Source organism: Chiroxiphia lanceolata, unplaced genomic scaffold, assembly GCF_009829145.1.
Source record: "Chiroxiphia lanceolata isolate bChiLan1 unplaced genomic scaffold, bChiLan1.pri scaffold_76_arrow_ctg1, whole genome shotgun sequence".
NCBI lineage: Eukaryota > Metazoa > Chordata > Aves > Passeriformes > Pipridae > Chiroxiphia > Chiroxiphia lanceolata.
In genome coordinates, this window is record NW_022476536.1 from 44274 (window position 1) to 60429 (window position 16156).

The following is a 16156-nucleotide window of genomic DNA, read 5'->3' on the forward strand; positions in this document are numbered from 1 at the left end:
ACCACCGGAAAAACTGGGGGAAAAACGTCGAGAAATTTCGGAAAAGCCTCAAAATTTTGGGAAAAAAACCCCCAAAATCCCCGAAATCTCACGGGACCCCCCGAGGGGGGGAGATCCTCAGACCCCCAAAACCCCTCCCTGGGAACCCCCCCCCCAAAAAAAAAAGAACCCCCCCCCGAAATTTTTCAAGGGGAAAAAAAAAAAAAAAACAACAACCAAAAAACCACATTTCGACCAAAAAAACTCGGGAAAACCCCCAAAAATCGGGGAGGAACCCCCCGAAATTTCACAAAGGAGGGGGAGACCCCAAAATCCAACGGGGACCCCCCCCCAAAATCCCAAAATCCATGGGGGGACCCTCAAACCTCCCCCCCCCCAGGGGAACAGGGGGGAAAGGGGTGAAAACTCCCCGAAATGGGGGTTTTGACCCCAAAATCTTCTCGGGGGGGGGGGTTGGGGGTCCCCCCCCCTTTACTTCCCTTCTTTTTGGGGGGCCCGTGGCGGGGGGGGCCCCTCCCGGGGGGGCCCTTCCTCTTGCGGCCGCGCCCGCGCTCCTCTCCTCCTCGTACTGGCTCTCGCGGTCGGCTGGGGGGGGAATTTGGGGGAAATTAGGGGGGGTTTGGGGGTCCTGGGGGGGTAAAAGGGGGCTGGGGGGGTTATGGGGGGATTGGGGAATTTGGGGATTTTTTGGGGATTTTTTTGAGGAATTTTTTTGGAATTTTTTGGATTTTTTGGGATTTTTTCCAAATTTTTGGGTGTTTTTTTGGGGGGGGGGGGTGTTAATGAGATTTCAGGGGGTTTTTGGGAGGGGTTTGGGGGGTCCCGGGGGAGTAAAAGGGGGGCTGGGGGTTATGGGGGGATTGGGGATTTTGGGGGATTTTTTTGGGATTTTTTTTTGGAATTTTTTGATTTTTTTGGATTTTTTCAGAATTTTTGAGGGGTTTTTTTTTGGGGGGTGTTGATGAGATTTCAGGGGGTTTTTGGGAGGGGTTTGGGGTCCTGGGGGGGTAAAAGGGGGCTGGGGGGTTCGGGGGGCTTGGGGGATTTTTGGGGATTTTTTTGGGATTTTTTGGGGAATTTTTTGGGAATTTTTGGGGATTTTTTGGGGATTTTTTTCGGATTTTTGAGGGTTTCTTTTGGGGGGGGTTGATGAATTTCAGGGGGTTTTTGGGAGGGGTTTGGGGGTCCTGGGGGGGTAAAAGGGGGGCTGGGGGGTTCTGGGGGGCTTGGGGGATTTTGGGGATTTTTTGAATTTTTTTGAATTTTTTGGATTTTTTCAGAATTTTTGAGGGTTTCTTTTGGGGGGGGGGTTGATGAGATTTCAGGGGGTTTTTGGAGGGGTTTGGGGGGTCCTGGGGGGATTGGGGGGGTAAAAGGGGTTCTGGGGTGTTTGGGGATTTTGGGGGATTTTTTTTGGAATTTTTGGGGATTTTTGGTGATTTTTTTTGGGGGGGGTTTTGGGGTTATTTGGAATTTTGGGGCGTTTTGGGGTGAGGTTTTGGGGGAGCAGTTGGGAGGGTTTGGGGGGTCCTGAGGGGGTTTTGGGGGGTCCTGGGGGGATAAGAGGGGTCTGGGGGGTTCAGGGAGGTTTTGGGGATTTTGGGGATTTTCCGCGAATTTTGGGAATTTTTGGGGGGGATTTTGGGGGATTTTTGAGGGATTTTTTGGGGGAATTTTTTAGGAATTTTTTGGGGGAATTTTTTAGGAATTTTTTAGGAATTTTTTGGGAATTTTTGGGGAATTTTTGGGGAATTTTTTGGGAATTTTTTGGGATTTTTTGAGGATTTTGGGGGATTTTTTGGGGAATTTTTGAGGGTTTTTTTTGAATTTTTGGGGGATTTTTTTTGGGCTTTTGGGGGGATTTTCGGGGAATTATTTTTGGGGACTTTTTTGGATTTTTTTGAGATTTTTGGGGGGATTTTTTGGGGGGGTTGGAGGATTTTTGTTGGGATTTTTTTTTTGATTTTGGTAGTTTTGGGGGGATATTTTGGGGGATTTTTTTTTTTTTTGTATTTTTGGGGGATTTTTGGTCGGGAATTTTGTTTCCATTTTTGGGGATTTTTGGGGGATTTTTGGAGGATTTTTTGGGGAATTCTTAGGGATTTTTTTGATTTTTGGGCATTTTTGGGGAAATTTTTTTGGGAGGTTTTGGGGGGTTTCTGGGGGATTTTGGGGTGTTTTGGATGGATTTTGGGGTGTTTTTGGGGTATTTTTGGGGTGTTTTTTGGGGTGGTTTTTGGCATTATTTTTGGGGTATTTTGGGGTGGTTTTGGGGTGTTCTGGGGTATTTTTGGGGTAAATTTTGGGGGTTTTTGGGTGGTTTTGGGGTGTTTTTGGGGGGGTTTTGGGGTGGTTTTTGGGGTGTTTTTGGTGGGTGTTTGGGTGTTTGGGGTGTAGTGTGTTTGGGGTGGGGTGTTCTGGGGTATTTTGGGGGGGTTTTTGGGTGTTTTGGGGTGTTTTTGGGGTGGTTTTGGGTGTTTTGGGGTGTTTTTTGGGGTGCCAGGTGCCCCCCCCGTCCCCACCTTTCCGGGCTCCTCCTCCAGCTCGTCCCAGTCCTTCCGCTCTCCTCCTCGCTGCCCAGAGAGTCCTTGGAATATTCTGGCACAGGTGACAACAGGTGACAACAGGTAACTCCCAAACCCCCCCAGGTGTGCCCAGGTGAGCCCCAACCCCCCCCAAACCTCCCACAGGAGCTCCAAAATGTGCCCAGGTGTGTCCAGGGGAGCCCAAACCCCCCTGGAACTCTCCCATATCCTCCCCAGGACCCCCCCAGGTGTGCCCAGGTGAGTCCCCCAGGTGTGCCCAGGTGGCCCAGGTGAGTCTCCCAGGTGAGTCCCCCAGGTGTGCCCCAAGGTGTGCCCAGGTGAGTCCCCCAGGTGAGTCCCCCAGGTGTGCCCAGGTGAGTCCTCCCAGGTGAGTCCCCCAGGTGTGCCCCCCAGGTGTGCCCAGGTGAGTCCCTCACCTGACTCCTCATGCCTCAGAGGAGTAGTCCTCATCACTGTCCTCCTCCCAACCCCCCAGGTGTGCCCAGGTGTGCCCAGGTGAGTCCCTCACCTGACTCCTCAGCCTCAGAGGAGTAATCCTCATCACTGTCCTCCTCCTCCTCCTCGTCCTCCTCCGAGGGGTTGAAGGTCTCGTCCTCCAGCTCCGACTCCGAGTCCCCCGGCTCCGCCTCCGAGCCCCTGGGCACGCAGGGGAGATACAGGTGAGACACAGGTGTGACACAGGTGTGATACAGGTGAGGGACAGGTGTGATACAGGTGTGAGCTGTGCACAACAGGTGTGACACAGGGGTCTGACAGGTGTGACACAGGTGTGACACAGGTTGTGACACAGGTGAGATACAGGTGTGACAGAGCTGTGACAGGTGAGACAGGGAGGGGACAGGTGTGACATGGACAGGTGTGGGACAGGTGTGAGACAGGTGTGACACAGTTGAGATACAGGTGTGATACAGGTGTGACACAGGTGTGATACAGGTGAGGGACAGGTGTGATACAGGTGTGATACAGGTTTGACACAGGTGTGTGACAGGTGAGACACAGGTGAGATACAAGTGAGAGACAGGTGTGACACAGGTGAGAGACAGGTGTGGACACAGGTGTGACCACAGGTGTGATACAGGTGAGGGACAGGTGGTGATACAGGTGTGACACAGGTGTGACACAGGTGTGACAGGTGTGCCAGGTGTGCCACAGGTGTGACACAGGTGGACACAGGTGGGACACAGGTGGGACAGGTGTGAGGTGGGACACAGGTGTGACACAGGTGTGACACAGGTGGGACAGGTGAGGGACAGGTGTGACACAGGTGGGACACAGGTGTGACACAGGTGTGACACAGGTGCGATGGGTGTGACACAGGTGTGACACAGGTGTGACACAGGTGACATGGGGGTGGCACAGGTGACACAGGTGGGACAGGTGACACAGGTGTGACACAGGTGACACAGGGGAGGGACAGGTGTGCACAGGTGTGACACAGGTGAGATACAGGTGTGACAGGTGAGATACAGGTGTGACACAGGTGGGACACAGGTGTGACACAGGTGTGACACAGGTGGGACAGGTGTGAGGTGGGACACAGGGGGGACAGGTGTGACACAGGTGTGACACAGGTGGGACAGGGGAGGGACAGGTGTGACACAGGTGTGACACAGGTGTGACACAGGTGTGACACAGGTGTGACCAGGTTAGATACAGGTGTGACACAGGTGTGACACAGGTGTGACAAAGGTGTGACACAGGTGAGATACAGGTGTGACACAGGTGAGATAACAGGTGTGACACAGGTGTGACAGGTGTGACACAGGTGTTGACACAGGTGTGACACAGGTGAGATACAGGTGTGACAGGTGAGATACAGGTGTGACACAGGTGTGACACAGGTGAGATAAGGTGTGACACAGGTGAGAGACAGGTGAGAGACAGGTGAGAGACAGGTGAGAGACAGGTGTGACACAGGTGTGACAGGTGTGACACAGGTGTGACACAGGTGTGATACAGGTGTGATACAGGTGTGATACAGGTGTGACACAGGTGTGATACAGGTGAGGGACAGGTGAGAGGTGAGACAGGTGAGGGACAGGTGAGACAGGAGGGGACAGGGGAGAGACAGGTGTGACACAGGTGAAGGACAGGTTGAGCACAGGTGTGACACATGGGAGACACAGGTGTGACACAGATAAATTACAGGTGAGACACAAATGAGGTACAGGGGTGACAAGGTGAGATACAGATGTGATACACGTGAGACAGGGGTGCACAGGTGAGACAGGTGAGGGACAGGTGAGGGACAGGTGAGACAGGAGGGACAGGTGAGGGACAAGTGGGACAGGTGAGACAGGTGAGACAGGTGAGGGACAGGTGTGATAGCAGGTGTGCCACAGGTGTGCCACAGGTGTGCCACAGGTGAACACAGGTGTGACAGATAAATTACAGGTGAGACACAGATGAGGCACAGGTGTGACACAGGTAGGACAGGTGAGTTACAGGTGAGTTACAGATAAATTACAGGTGAGACACAGGTGAGTTCAGGTGTGTGACAGGTGAGTTTCCCTCCCCCTCAGGTTCCAGGAAGGACCACCCCCCCTGCTCGAAGGAGCCCTCGGGGTGGTGAGGGACAGGTGGGATGGGACAGGTGAGTTATGGGTGAGTTCCAGGTGTGACACAGGTGTGTTCCAGGTGAGTTCCAGGTGTGTTCCAGGTGAGTTACCTCCCCCTCAGGCTCCAGGAAGGACCACCCCCCCTGCTCGAAGGAGCCCTCGGGGTGGTGAGGGACGGGTGGATGGGACAGGTGAGTTATGGGTGTGACACAGGTGTGTTACAGGTGTGTTACAGGTGAAGTTACCTCCCCCTCAGGTTCCAGGAAGGACCACCCCCCCTGCTCGAGAATCCCTCGGGGTCGTCCACGATGGTTTTCATGATCTTGGTCCAGTTGAGGGACTGGACGCCCTCGGTGTACTTCAGGTCACACGAGCTGCAGGGCAGGGGACAGGGGGGACAGGTGAGGGACAGGTGGGGACAGGTGGGACAGGTGAGGGACAGGTGAGACAGATGGGACAGGTGAGACAGGTGGGACAGGTGAGGGGACAGGTGAGACAGGTGGGACAGGTGGGGACAGGTGAGGGGACAGGTGAGACAGGTGGGGACAGGTGGGACAGGTGAGGGGACAGGTGAGACAGGGACAGGTGAGACAGGTGGGACAGGTGAGACAGGTGGGACAGGTGGGACAGGTGAGGGGACAGGTGAGGGGACAGGTGAGACAGGTGAGGGGACAGGTGAGACAGGTGAGGGGACAGGTGAGGGACAGGTGAGGGACAGGTGAGACAGGTGGGACAGGTGGGACAGGTGGGGACAGGTGGGACAGGTGAGGGACAGGTGAGGGGGACAGGTGGGGACAGGTGGGACAAAACCACCCAAAACGGCCCATAAAACACCCCAAAACCACCCAAAAATACCCAAAAATACCCAAAACCACCCAAAAAAATACCCAAAACCACCCAAAATACCCCTAAATACCCCCAAACAACCCAAAAATACCCCAAACCACCCAAAATACCCCAAACCACCCCAAAATGACCCAAAAATACCCCCTAAAAAACCCCAAAGCCCCAAAACAACCTCGAAGGGCTCAAAAAAACCCGTTGACGAAACCCCCAGGAAACGCCCCAAAAAAAACCCCCAAAACCCCCAGAAAGACTCAAAACCCACCCATAACGACCCAAAAAAACCCCAAAAAGACCAAAACCCACCCAGGAGCAGCCCTAAAAAACCCCCAAACCCTCTGAGGAGCCCCAAACCAACCCCTCGAAGAACTCAACAAAACCGTTGACGAAACGCCCCAAAACCGCCAAAAACACCCCCAAAAAAAACCCAAAAAGACCTCAAACCCACCCATAACGACCCAAAAAAACCCCAAAACACCCAAAAAGACCCAAAACCCACACAGGAGCAGCCCTAAAAACCCCCAAACCCTCCTGAGGAGCCCCAAACCAACCCTCGAAGAACTCAAAAAAACCCCGTTGACGACAACGCCCCAAAACCGCCAAAAAACACCCCAAAAAAACCCCAGAAAGACTCAAACCCACTCCATAATGACCCAAAAAAAACCCCAAAAAGACCCAAAACCCACCCAAGAGCAGCCCAAAAAACCCCCAAACCCTCTTGAGGAGCCCCAAAACAACCCCTGAAGGGCTCAAAAAAACCGTTGACGAAACGCCCAAAACCGCCGAAAACGCCCCAAAAAAACCCCCAGAAAAGACTCAAACCACCCATAACGACACCAAAAAAACCCAAAAAGACCCAAAACCCACCCAAGAGCAGCCCAAAAACCCCCAAACCCTCTTGAGGAGCCCCAAAACAACCCCTGAAGGGCTCAAAAACCCGTTGACGAAACGCCCAAAACCGCCGAAAACGCCCCCAAAAAAACCCAAAAGACTCAAACCCACCCATAACGACCCAAAAAAACCCCAAAAAGACCCAAAACCCACCCAGGAGCAGCCCTAAAAAACCCCCAAACCCTCTTTAGGAGCCCCAAACCAACCCTCGAAGAACTCAAAAAAACCCGTTGACGAAACGCCCAAAAACCGCCGAAACGCCCCAAAAAACCCCAAAACGCCCCCAAAAAGCCCCAAAACGCCCCCAAAAGCCCGAAACGGCCCCGAAACGGCCTCACTTGAGCCACTCCTTGATGGGGTCGAGTGAGGCGACGGGGATGGCGTTGATCATGGTGACCTTGCGCGCGTAGTCCTTGTACACGATGACCAGGTCGAAGTTCTTCAGGTGGAAACTGCACCCGCTCGAAGTGGATCAGCTCCACCTCGTCCAGGGTCACCACGAACGGGGGCTACAAAGGGACAGGTGAGTCACCTGGGGGCAGTGAGATCACCTGGGGGCACCTGGGGTAGCTGGGAACCCCTGGGACACGGAGTTGGATACACCTGGATACACCTGGATACACCTGAGAACCCCTGGGAACCCCTGGGACACTGAATTGGGCACACCTGGATACACCTGGATACACCTGGTGGAAGTGAATCAGCTCCAGGGTCACCATGAACGTGGGTTGTGGGAACACCTGGGGGTCACCTGGGGGCAGGTGAGACCACCTGGGGACACCTGGGATAGCTGGGAACCCCTGGGACATGGAATTGGATACACCTGGATACACCTGGATACACCTGGGATAGCTGGGAACCCCTGGAACACTGAATTGGGCACACCTGGATACACCTGGGTACACCTGGGGTAGCTGGGAACCCCTGGGACACTGAATTGGGCACACCTGGATACACCTGGATACACCTGAGAACCCCTGGGAACCCCTGGGACACTGAATTGGATACACCTGGGTACACCTGGATACACCTGGATACACCTGGGATAGCTGGGAACCCCTGGGACACTGAATTGGGCACACCTGGATACACCTGGGTACACCTGGGACACTGAACTGGGCACACCTGGATACACCTGGAAACACCTGGGACACTGAACTGGGCACACCTGGATACACCTGGGATACCTGAGCACACCTGGGGATACCTGGGACACACCTGGGCACACACCTGGGGACACACCTGGGGTACCTGGGCACACCTGGGGACAAACTGGGGGTACCTGGGGGTACCTGGGGGTACCTGGCAACACCTGGACACACCTGGGATACCTGAGCACACCTGGGCACACACTGGGGACACACCTGGGGACACACCTGGAGACACCTGAGCACCGCTGGGACACACCTTGGGCTATACCTGGGGGTACCTGGGACACACCTGGGACGCATCTGGGGACACCTGGGGACACCTGGGGATACCTGGGGATACCTGGGACACACCTGGGCACACCTGGGGATACCTGAGAACACAGCTGGGCACACCTGGGGATACCTGGGGACACACCTGGACACACTCTGAGCACACCTGGACACACCTGGGGATATTTGGGACACACCTGGGCACACCTGGGGATATTTGGGTCACACCTGGGCACACCTGGGCACACCTGGGACACACCTGGACACACCTGGGACACACCTGGGACACACCTGGACACACCTGGGCACACCTGTTGGACTCACCCACTCAGTGCAGTTGACGAGGGCGCTGCTGGTGGGCTGCAGGAGGCAGGTGCTGCGGTACGGGGCACCGTTGAACCTGGGGGCACCCAAAACACCCCAAAATCACCCCAAAAACCCCACAGGGACCCCAAAACCACAGAGGAAACCCCCAAAAACCCAGAGAACCCCAAAAATCCAGAGAAACCCCAAAAATCCAGAGAAACCCCAAAAATCCACAGAGGGACCCCAAAAATCCAGAGAAACCCCAAAATCCAGAGAAACCCCAAAAATCCACAGAGGGACCCCAAAAACACAGAGAAACCCCAAAAATCCACAGAGGGACCCCAAAAACACAGAGAAACCCCAAAAATCTGCAGAGGGACCCCAAAAACACAGAGAAACCCCAAAAATCCAGGAGAAACCCCAAAAATCCACAGAGGGACCCCAAAAAATCCAGAGAAACCCCAAAAATCCAGAGAAACCCCAAAAATCCACAGAGGGACCCCAAAAACACAGAGAAACCCCAAAAATCCAGAGAAACCCCAAAAAACTGCAGAGGGACCCCAAAAATCCAGAGAAACCCAAAAATCCACAGAGGGACCCCCAAAATCCAGAGAAACCCCAAAAATCCACAGAGGGACCCCAAAAATCCAGAGAAACCCCAAAAATCCACAGAGGGGACCCCAAAATCCAGAGAAACCCCAAAAAATCTGCAGAGGGACCCCAAAAACACAGAGAAAACCCCAAAAATCCAGAGAAACCCCAAAAATCCGCAGAGGGACCCCAAAAATCCAGAGAAACCCCAAAAATCCACAGAGGGACCCCAAAAATCCAGAGAAACCCCAAAAATCTGCAGAGGGACCCCAAAAATCCAGAGGGACCCCAAAAATCCAGAGAAACCCCAAAAATCCGCAGAGGGACCCCAAAACCCACCGAATCCTTGAGGAGACCCCAAAAACTCCCCCAGAAACGTCCCGAAAACCTGCCAAAAATCCCCCAAATTCAAAATATATCCCAAAAAAATCCCCAAAAAATCCCAAAAAAATCCCCAAAAATCCCCAAAAAAATCCCCCAAAATTGCAGGGACTCTCCAGGACCCCCAGACCCTTTTCAGGACCCCAAAACTCCCCCGGAAACATCCTGAAAATCACCAAAAAATCCCCCAAAATTCAAAATAACCCCCCCAAAAAAACCCTAAAAAAAATCCCACAAAAATCCCCAAAAATCCTAAAAAAATGCCCCAAAATCCCAGAACTCTCCAGGACCCCAAAAACTCCCCAAAAACTCTCCCGGAAAACATCCTGAAGAGTCACAGAAAAAAATCCCCGAAATTCCAATAAATCCCCCAAAAATCCTAAAAAAATCCCCCAAACCACCAAAAACCACCAAAAAATCCTAAAAAAAACCCCCGAAAAAAATCCAGAACTCTCCAGGACCCCAAAACTCCCCAAAAACTCTCCCCGAAACATTCTGAAGAGTCACAGAAAAAATCCCCCGAAATTCCAAACAAATCCCCAAAAAATCCTAAAAAAATCCCCCAAAAATACCAAAACCCACCAAAAAATCCTAAAAAAAATCCCCAAAAATCCCAGAATTCTCCAGGACCCCAAAACTCCCCAAAAGCTCTCCCGGAAACATCCTGAAGAGTCACAGAAAAAATCCCCAAAATTCCAAACAAATCCCCCCAAAAAATCCTACAAAAATCCCCCAAAAATAACGAAAAATCCTAAAAAATTCCCAAAAATCCCAGAACTCTCCAGGACCCAAAACTCCCCAAAAACTCTCCTGGAAACATCCTGAGAGTCACAAAAAAAAATCCCCAAAATTCCAAATAAACCCCCCAAAAAATCCTAAAAACAATCCCCCAAAAACACCAAAAACCACCAAAAAATCCTAAAAAACCCCCCGAAAAAATCCCAGAACTCTCCAGGACCCCAAAACTACCCAAAAACTCTCCCGGAAACATCCTGAAGAGTCACAAAAAAATCCCCAAAATTCCCAAAAAACCCCCCAAAAAATCCAAAAAAAATCCCCCAAAAAATCCCCAAAAAATCCCAAAAAAATCCCAAAAAATCCCCCAAATGCCCGGACGTACCCCAGCTCCCGGAAAGGGCACCTCGAACTCCAGCTCCTCCTTGGTGAGGGCCTCGACCTTCTCGATGAAGTTCTTGAAGGCCGTTTTCAGCTTGTGCCGCATCTCCCGCTCCATCTGCGGCCCAACAACACCCGAAATGGCCCAAAACACCCCGGAATGGGCCCAAAACACCCCGGAATGGGCCCAAAACACCCCGGAATGGGCCCAAAACACCCCGGAATGGGCCCAAAACACCCCGGAATGGGCCCCAAAACACCCCGGAATGGGCCCAAATGCAGGGAAAGGGGGCCAAAATACACAGAAATGGACCAAAATGGAGGGAAATGGACCCCAAAATGGAGGGAAATGGACCCAAAATGCAGGGAAAATGGACCCAAAATGCAGGGAAATGGACCCACAATGCAGGGAAATGGACCCAAAATGCAGGGAAATGGACCCAAAATGCAGGGAAAATGGACCCAAAATGCAGGGAAATGGACCCAAAATGCAGGGAAATGGACCCAAAATGCAGGGAAATGGACCCAAAATGGAGGGAATGGACCCAAATGCAGGGAAATGGACCAAAATGGAGGGAAATGGACCCAAAATGCAGGGAAAGGGGCTCAAAAATAGATGGAAACAGGCCCAAAACGCACAGAAATGAGCCCAAAATGTAGGGAAACGATTCTGAAATAGACAGAAATGAGCCCAAAACAGACAGAAATGAGCCCAAAATGTATGGAAATGAGCCCAAAAACACACAGAAATGAGCCCAAAATGTAGGGAAATGATTCTGAAATAGACAGAAATGAGCCCAAACAGACAGAATGAGCCCAAAATGTAGGGAAATGAGCCCAAACAGATGGAAATAGACCCAAAATAGGTGGAAATGAACCCAGAATATACAGAAATGAGCCCAAAATAAACAGAAATGAGCCCAAAATAACAGAAATGAGCCCCAAAACAGACGAAATGAGCCCAAACAGACAGAAATGAGCCCAAAATGTACAGAAATGAGCCCAAAATGAACAAAATGAGCCCAAATAGACAGAAATGAGCCCAAAATACACAGAAATGAGGCCCAAAACAGATGGAATAGACCCAAAATAGGTGGAAATGAACCCAGAATATACAGAAATGAGCCCAAAATGTAGGGAAACAAGCCCAAAATTAATGGAAACGAGCCCAAAATTAATGGAAATGAGCCCAAAACACATGGTAATGATTCTAAAATAAACAGAAACGAGCCCAAAACACCCCAAAAGCCCCCAAAATCCAGGGAAATCCCCCCTTTCCTCCCCCTCAGGCCCCCTCTGATTCCAATTTATCCCCCCCAGACACCCCTTTAATCCGTTTTTCACCCATTTTTGCCATTTTTTCCCAATCTTCTCACTTTTTCCCCCATTTTCCCCACCTGCTCTGGTCCCAGCTCATCCCCTGTGGTGCCTGTGCAGCTCCAGGACCCCCTTTCCCTCTTGTTTTTACCCATTTTTTTCAGCCATTTTCCCATTTTTCTCACCCGTTTTTTTTTTCCCATTTTTTTCTGATTTTTTTCCCGTTTTCCCCGTTTTTCCCCCAATTTTCCTCTGTTTTCCAGCCCCCACCTTGCTCTGGTCAGCTCATCCCCGTGGTGCCTGTGCAGCTCCAGGACCCCCTTTCCTCTTGTGTTTATCCCCTTTCCTCTTGTTTTCCCCCATTTTTTCCCGTTTTTTCCCCCATTTTTTTTTCGCCGTTTTTTCCCCATTTCTTTCGCCGTTTTTTCCCGTTTTTCCCCCGTTTTCCCCCCAATTTCCTCTGTCTCCAGCCCACCTGCTCAGCGTAGAGGTCGTCCATGTCGTGCATGTGCTGGTGCTTGCCCAGGTCCGTGGTTGATCTCCCCCACCTCGGTGTAGAACTGCACGTCCGTGTGCCGCTCTTTCTCCGAACATGATGGCGTTCTGGGCGCCAAAATCCCACGGATTTCACCCCAAAATACAGGCATTTTCACCCCAAATACACAAATTCCACCCCAAAATACACAAATTCCACCCCAAATCCAGGCTTCTTCCCGAACTGATGGCGTTCTGGGCGACCAAAATCCATGGATTTCACCCCAAAATACAGGCATTTCACCCCAAATACACAAATTTCCACCCCCAAATCACAGGATTTCACCCCAAAATACACAAATTCCCACCCCAAATCCAGGCTTCTTCCCGACCTGATGGCGTTCTGGGCGACCAAAATCCACGGATTTCACACCCAAAATCCACGGATTTACACCCCAATCCACAAATTCCACCCCAAAATCCACAAATTCCACCCCAAATACACAACTTTCATCCCAAAATACACATAATTCCACCCCAAATCCAGGTTTCTTCTTCCCCGAACATGATGGCGTTCTGGGGACCCAAAAATCATGGAATTGCACCCAAAATCCAGGCATTTCACCCCAAAATACACAAATTTCACCCAAAATCCAGGCGTTTCACCTCAAAATCCACGGATTTTCACCCTAAAATTCATGAATTTCACCCCAAAATCCAGAGGTTCACCCCAAAACCCCTGGATTTCACCCCAAAATCCAGAGGTTTCACCCCAAAATCCAGAGGTTTCACCCCAAAAACCAGAGGTTTTGCCCCAAACCCCAGGTTTGACCCCAAACCCAGCAGGTTTTTTTTCCCGAAATCCCGTTTTTCACCCCAATTTGTGTTTTTGCCCGAAATCGCATTTTTGGCCCCAAACCTTGAGGTGGCAGTGCAGCACTGATCATCTCCCCGTCACAGGCTCTGACCCCAAACCCAAGGTTTGACCCCAAACCAGGATTTTTTTTCCCGAAATCCCCGTTTTTCACCCCAAATTTGGTTTTTTGCCCGAAATCGCCGTTTTTGGCCCAAACCTTGAGGTGGCAGTGCAGCACGATGATCATCTCCCCGTCACAGGCTCTGACCCAAAACCCCAAGGTTTGACCCCAAAACCCAGATTTTTTTCCCGAAATCCCGTTTTTCACCCCAAATTTGGTTTTTGCCCGAACCGAAATCGCCGTTTTGGCCCCAAACCTTGAGGTGGCAGTGCAGCACGATGATCTCCCCGTCACAGGGATGACCACAAACCCAAGGTTTGACCCCAAACCCAGGATTGTTTTTCCCGAAATCCCCGTTTTTCACCCCAAATTTGGTTTTTTGCCCGAAATCGCCGTTTTGGCCCAAACCTTGAGTGGCAGTAGCACGATGACATCTCCCCGTCACAGGCTCTGACCCCAAACCCCAAGGTTTGACCCCAAACCCAGGATTTTTTTTCCCGAAATCCCCCGTTTTTCACCCCAAATTTGGTTTTTTTTTGCCCGAAATCGCCGTTTGGCCCAAACCTTGAGGTGGAAGTGCAGCACGATGATCATCTCCCCGTCACAGGGCTGGAACACGCGTGTTTGATGTTGTTGTACAGGATGTCCACCTTGTCCCCCCGCACCGACGTGAACCGGAACCCTGCGGGACCCAAACCACCCAGACTGAGCCCAAAACCCCACAGAAAACCCAAAAACAGCCAATGGGGACCAAAATAACCCAAAAAAACCCAATGAAACCCAAAAATAACCCAAAAACCCAATGAAAACCCAAAACACTAAAATCCCACGGAAAACCAAAGAAACCCAATGAAAACCCCAAAAAACCCCCTAAAAAAAATGAAACCCAAAAAACCGGTGGAAACCAAAAAAAACTAATAAAACCCCAAAAAAACTAATAAACCCCAAAAAACTAATGAAAACCCAAAAACCCAAAAAACCCCAATGAAACCCAAAAAACCCCAAGGAAAACAAAAAAAAACCCAATGAAATCCAATAAAACCCCAAATTATAATGAAAACCTGAAAACCCCCAAAAAACCCCTCAAAAAACCCCCAAAAACCCTCAAAAACCCCCAACCTCCCCCCCAAAAAAAAAAAAACCCCCAAAAAACCCCAAAAAAAACCAAAAACCCCCCCCAAAAAAACCCAAAAAAACCCCAATGAAAATAAAAAAAAAACCTCAATGAAAACCCAAAAAAAACCAGGAAACCCCCCCAAAAAAAAAAACCCCTGATTTGCCCCAAACCCGATTGAACCCCAAATTCCCTGATTGGCCCCCAAACCCTGATTTGCCCCCAAACCCCCCAATTTGCCCCAAACCCGATTTACCCCAAACCCCTGATTTGCCCCCAACCCCTGATTTGCCCCCGATTTGCCCAAACCCCCTGATTTGCCCCAAACACCCAATTTTCCCCAAACTCCCGATTTGCCCAAAACCCCCCTGATTTGCCCCAAAACCCCCCAATTTTCCCCAAATCCCCTGATTGCCCCAAACCCCTGATTTACCCCGATTTGCCCCAAACCCTCTTGCCCCAAACCCCCATTTTTTGCCCCAAACCCCCTGATTTGCCCCAACCCCCCGATTGCCCCAAACCCCCCGATTTTCCCCAAACCCCCTGATTTGCCCCAACCCCCCCGATTTGCCCCAACCCCCCGATTTGCCCCAAACCCCCCTCTTTTCCCCAAACCCACCGTTGACCGTGTGCCTCGAGCGCTCCCTGCACCTCTTTCTGGGCGATGTTGGGCCGGATGTAAAGTCCTTGAGCTTGGGGTTGCTGCGGTTCAGGTTGATCCCAGCGAGTCCTGCTTCACGATGCCCTACGAACAACCACCACGGGGGCATCAGGGCACGAACCACACCAAAACGCGCCCAAAATGCACCAAAACGGCACGAATGCCCCAAAACGGCACCGAAACGGCCCAAAATGCCCCAAAACGGCCACCAAAACAGCCCAAATGCCCCAAAATGGCACCAAAACGGCACGAACGGCACCGAAATGCCCCAAAACGGACCATAACGGCCCAAAATGCCCTGAAACGGCACATAACGGCCCAAAATGCCCCAAAATGGCACCAAAACAGCAAAAGGCCCCAAAAATGGCACCGAAACGGCTCAAAAATGCCCAAAATGCCCAAAACGGCACCAAAACGGCACCGAAATGCCCCAGAAAACCCAAATGCCCCAAAAGGGCCCTGGAACGACCCCAAACTGCCCCAAAATGGCTCTGAAAACGCCCCAGAACTGCCCCAAAAATGCCCCCAAAACAACTCAGAATTCCCAGAAATGCCCAAAACTGTCCCCAAAACTGCCCTGAAACAGCCCCAAAACTGCCCTGAAACCACCCCAAAAACTGCCCTCAAACACCCCGAACTGTCCCAAAATAACCTAAAATACCTAAAACACCCCAAAAACTGCCCTTAACCAACCCAAAACGCCCCAACACTCCAAAAAACTGCCCCAAAACACCCCAAAAATGCCCCAACAAACAACCCAAAACACCCCCAAAACACCCAAAAACCCAAACAACCCAAAACCACCCCAAAACTGCCAAACCCTGAAACACCCCAAAACCCCCCAAAACTGCCCCAAAATCCCAAACAACCCAAACCTACCCAAAACAGCAAACCCAAAACTGCTCCCCCCAAAACTGCCCCAAAACACCAAACCGCCCCAAACCCCCAAAACGGCCCCAA

The 16156-nt window shown here is 51.3% G+C and overlaps 1 protein-coding gene across 1 annotated transcript; it reads right to left on the reverse strand.

Annotated features, from left to right (window-relative positions):
* Nucleotides 1-243: 243 nt before the first annotated feature.
* SUPT16H (SPT16 homolog, facilitates chromatin remodeling subunit) lies at nt 244-15308 on the reverse strand. The gene is made up of 10 exons (XM_032677675.1): nt 15155-15308; nt 13986-14103; nt 12446-12573; nt 10658-10771; nt 8584-8659; nt 7177-7347; nt 5350-5478; nt 3055-3181; nt 2523-2598; nt 244-585 (listed from the first exon to the last, which is right to left on the reverse strand). Exons 6-10 carry the CDS (start codon nt 7227-7229, stop codon nt 287-289), a joined length of 684 nt encoding a protein of 227 aa, XP_032533566.1. The 5' UTR covers nt 7230-7347; nt 8584-8659; nt 10658-10771; nt 12446-12573; nt 13986-14103; nt 15155-15308; the 3' UTR covers nt 244-286.
* Between the last annotated feature and the right edge of the window lie 848 nt (nt 15309-16156).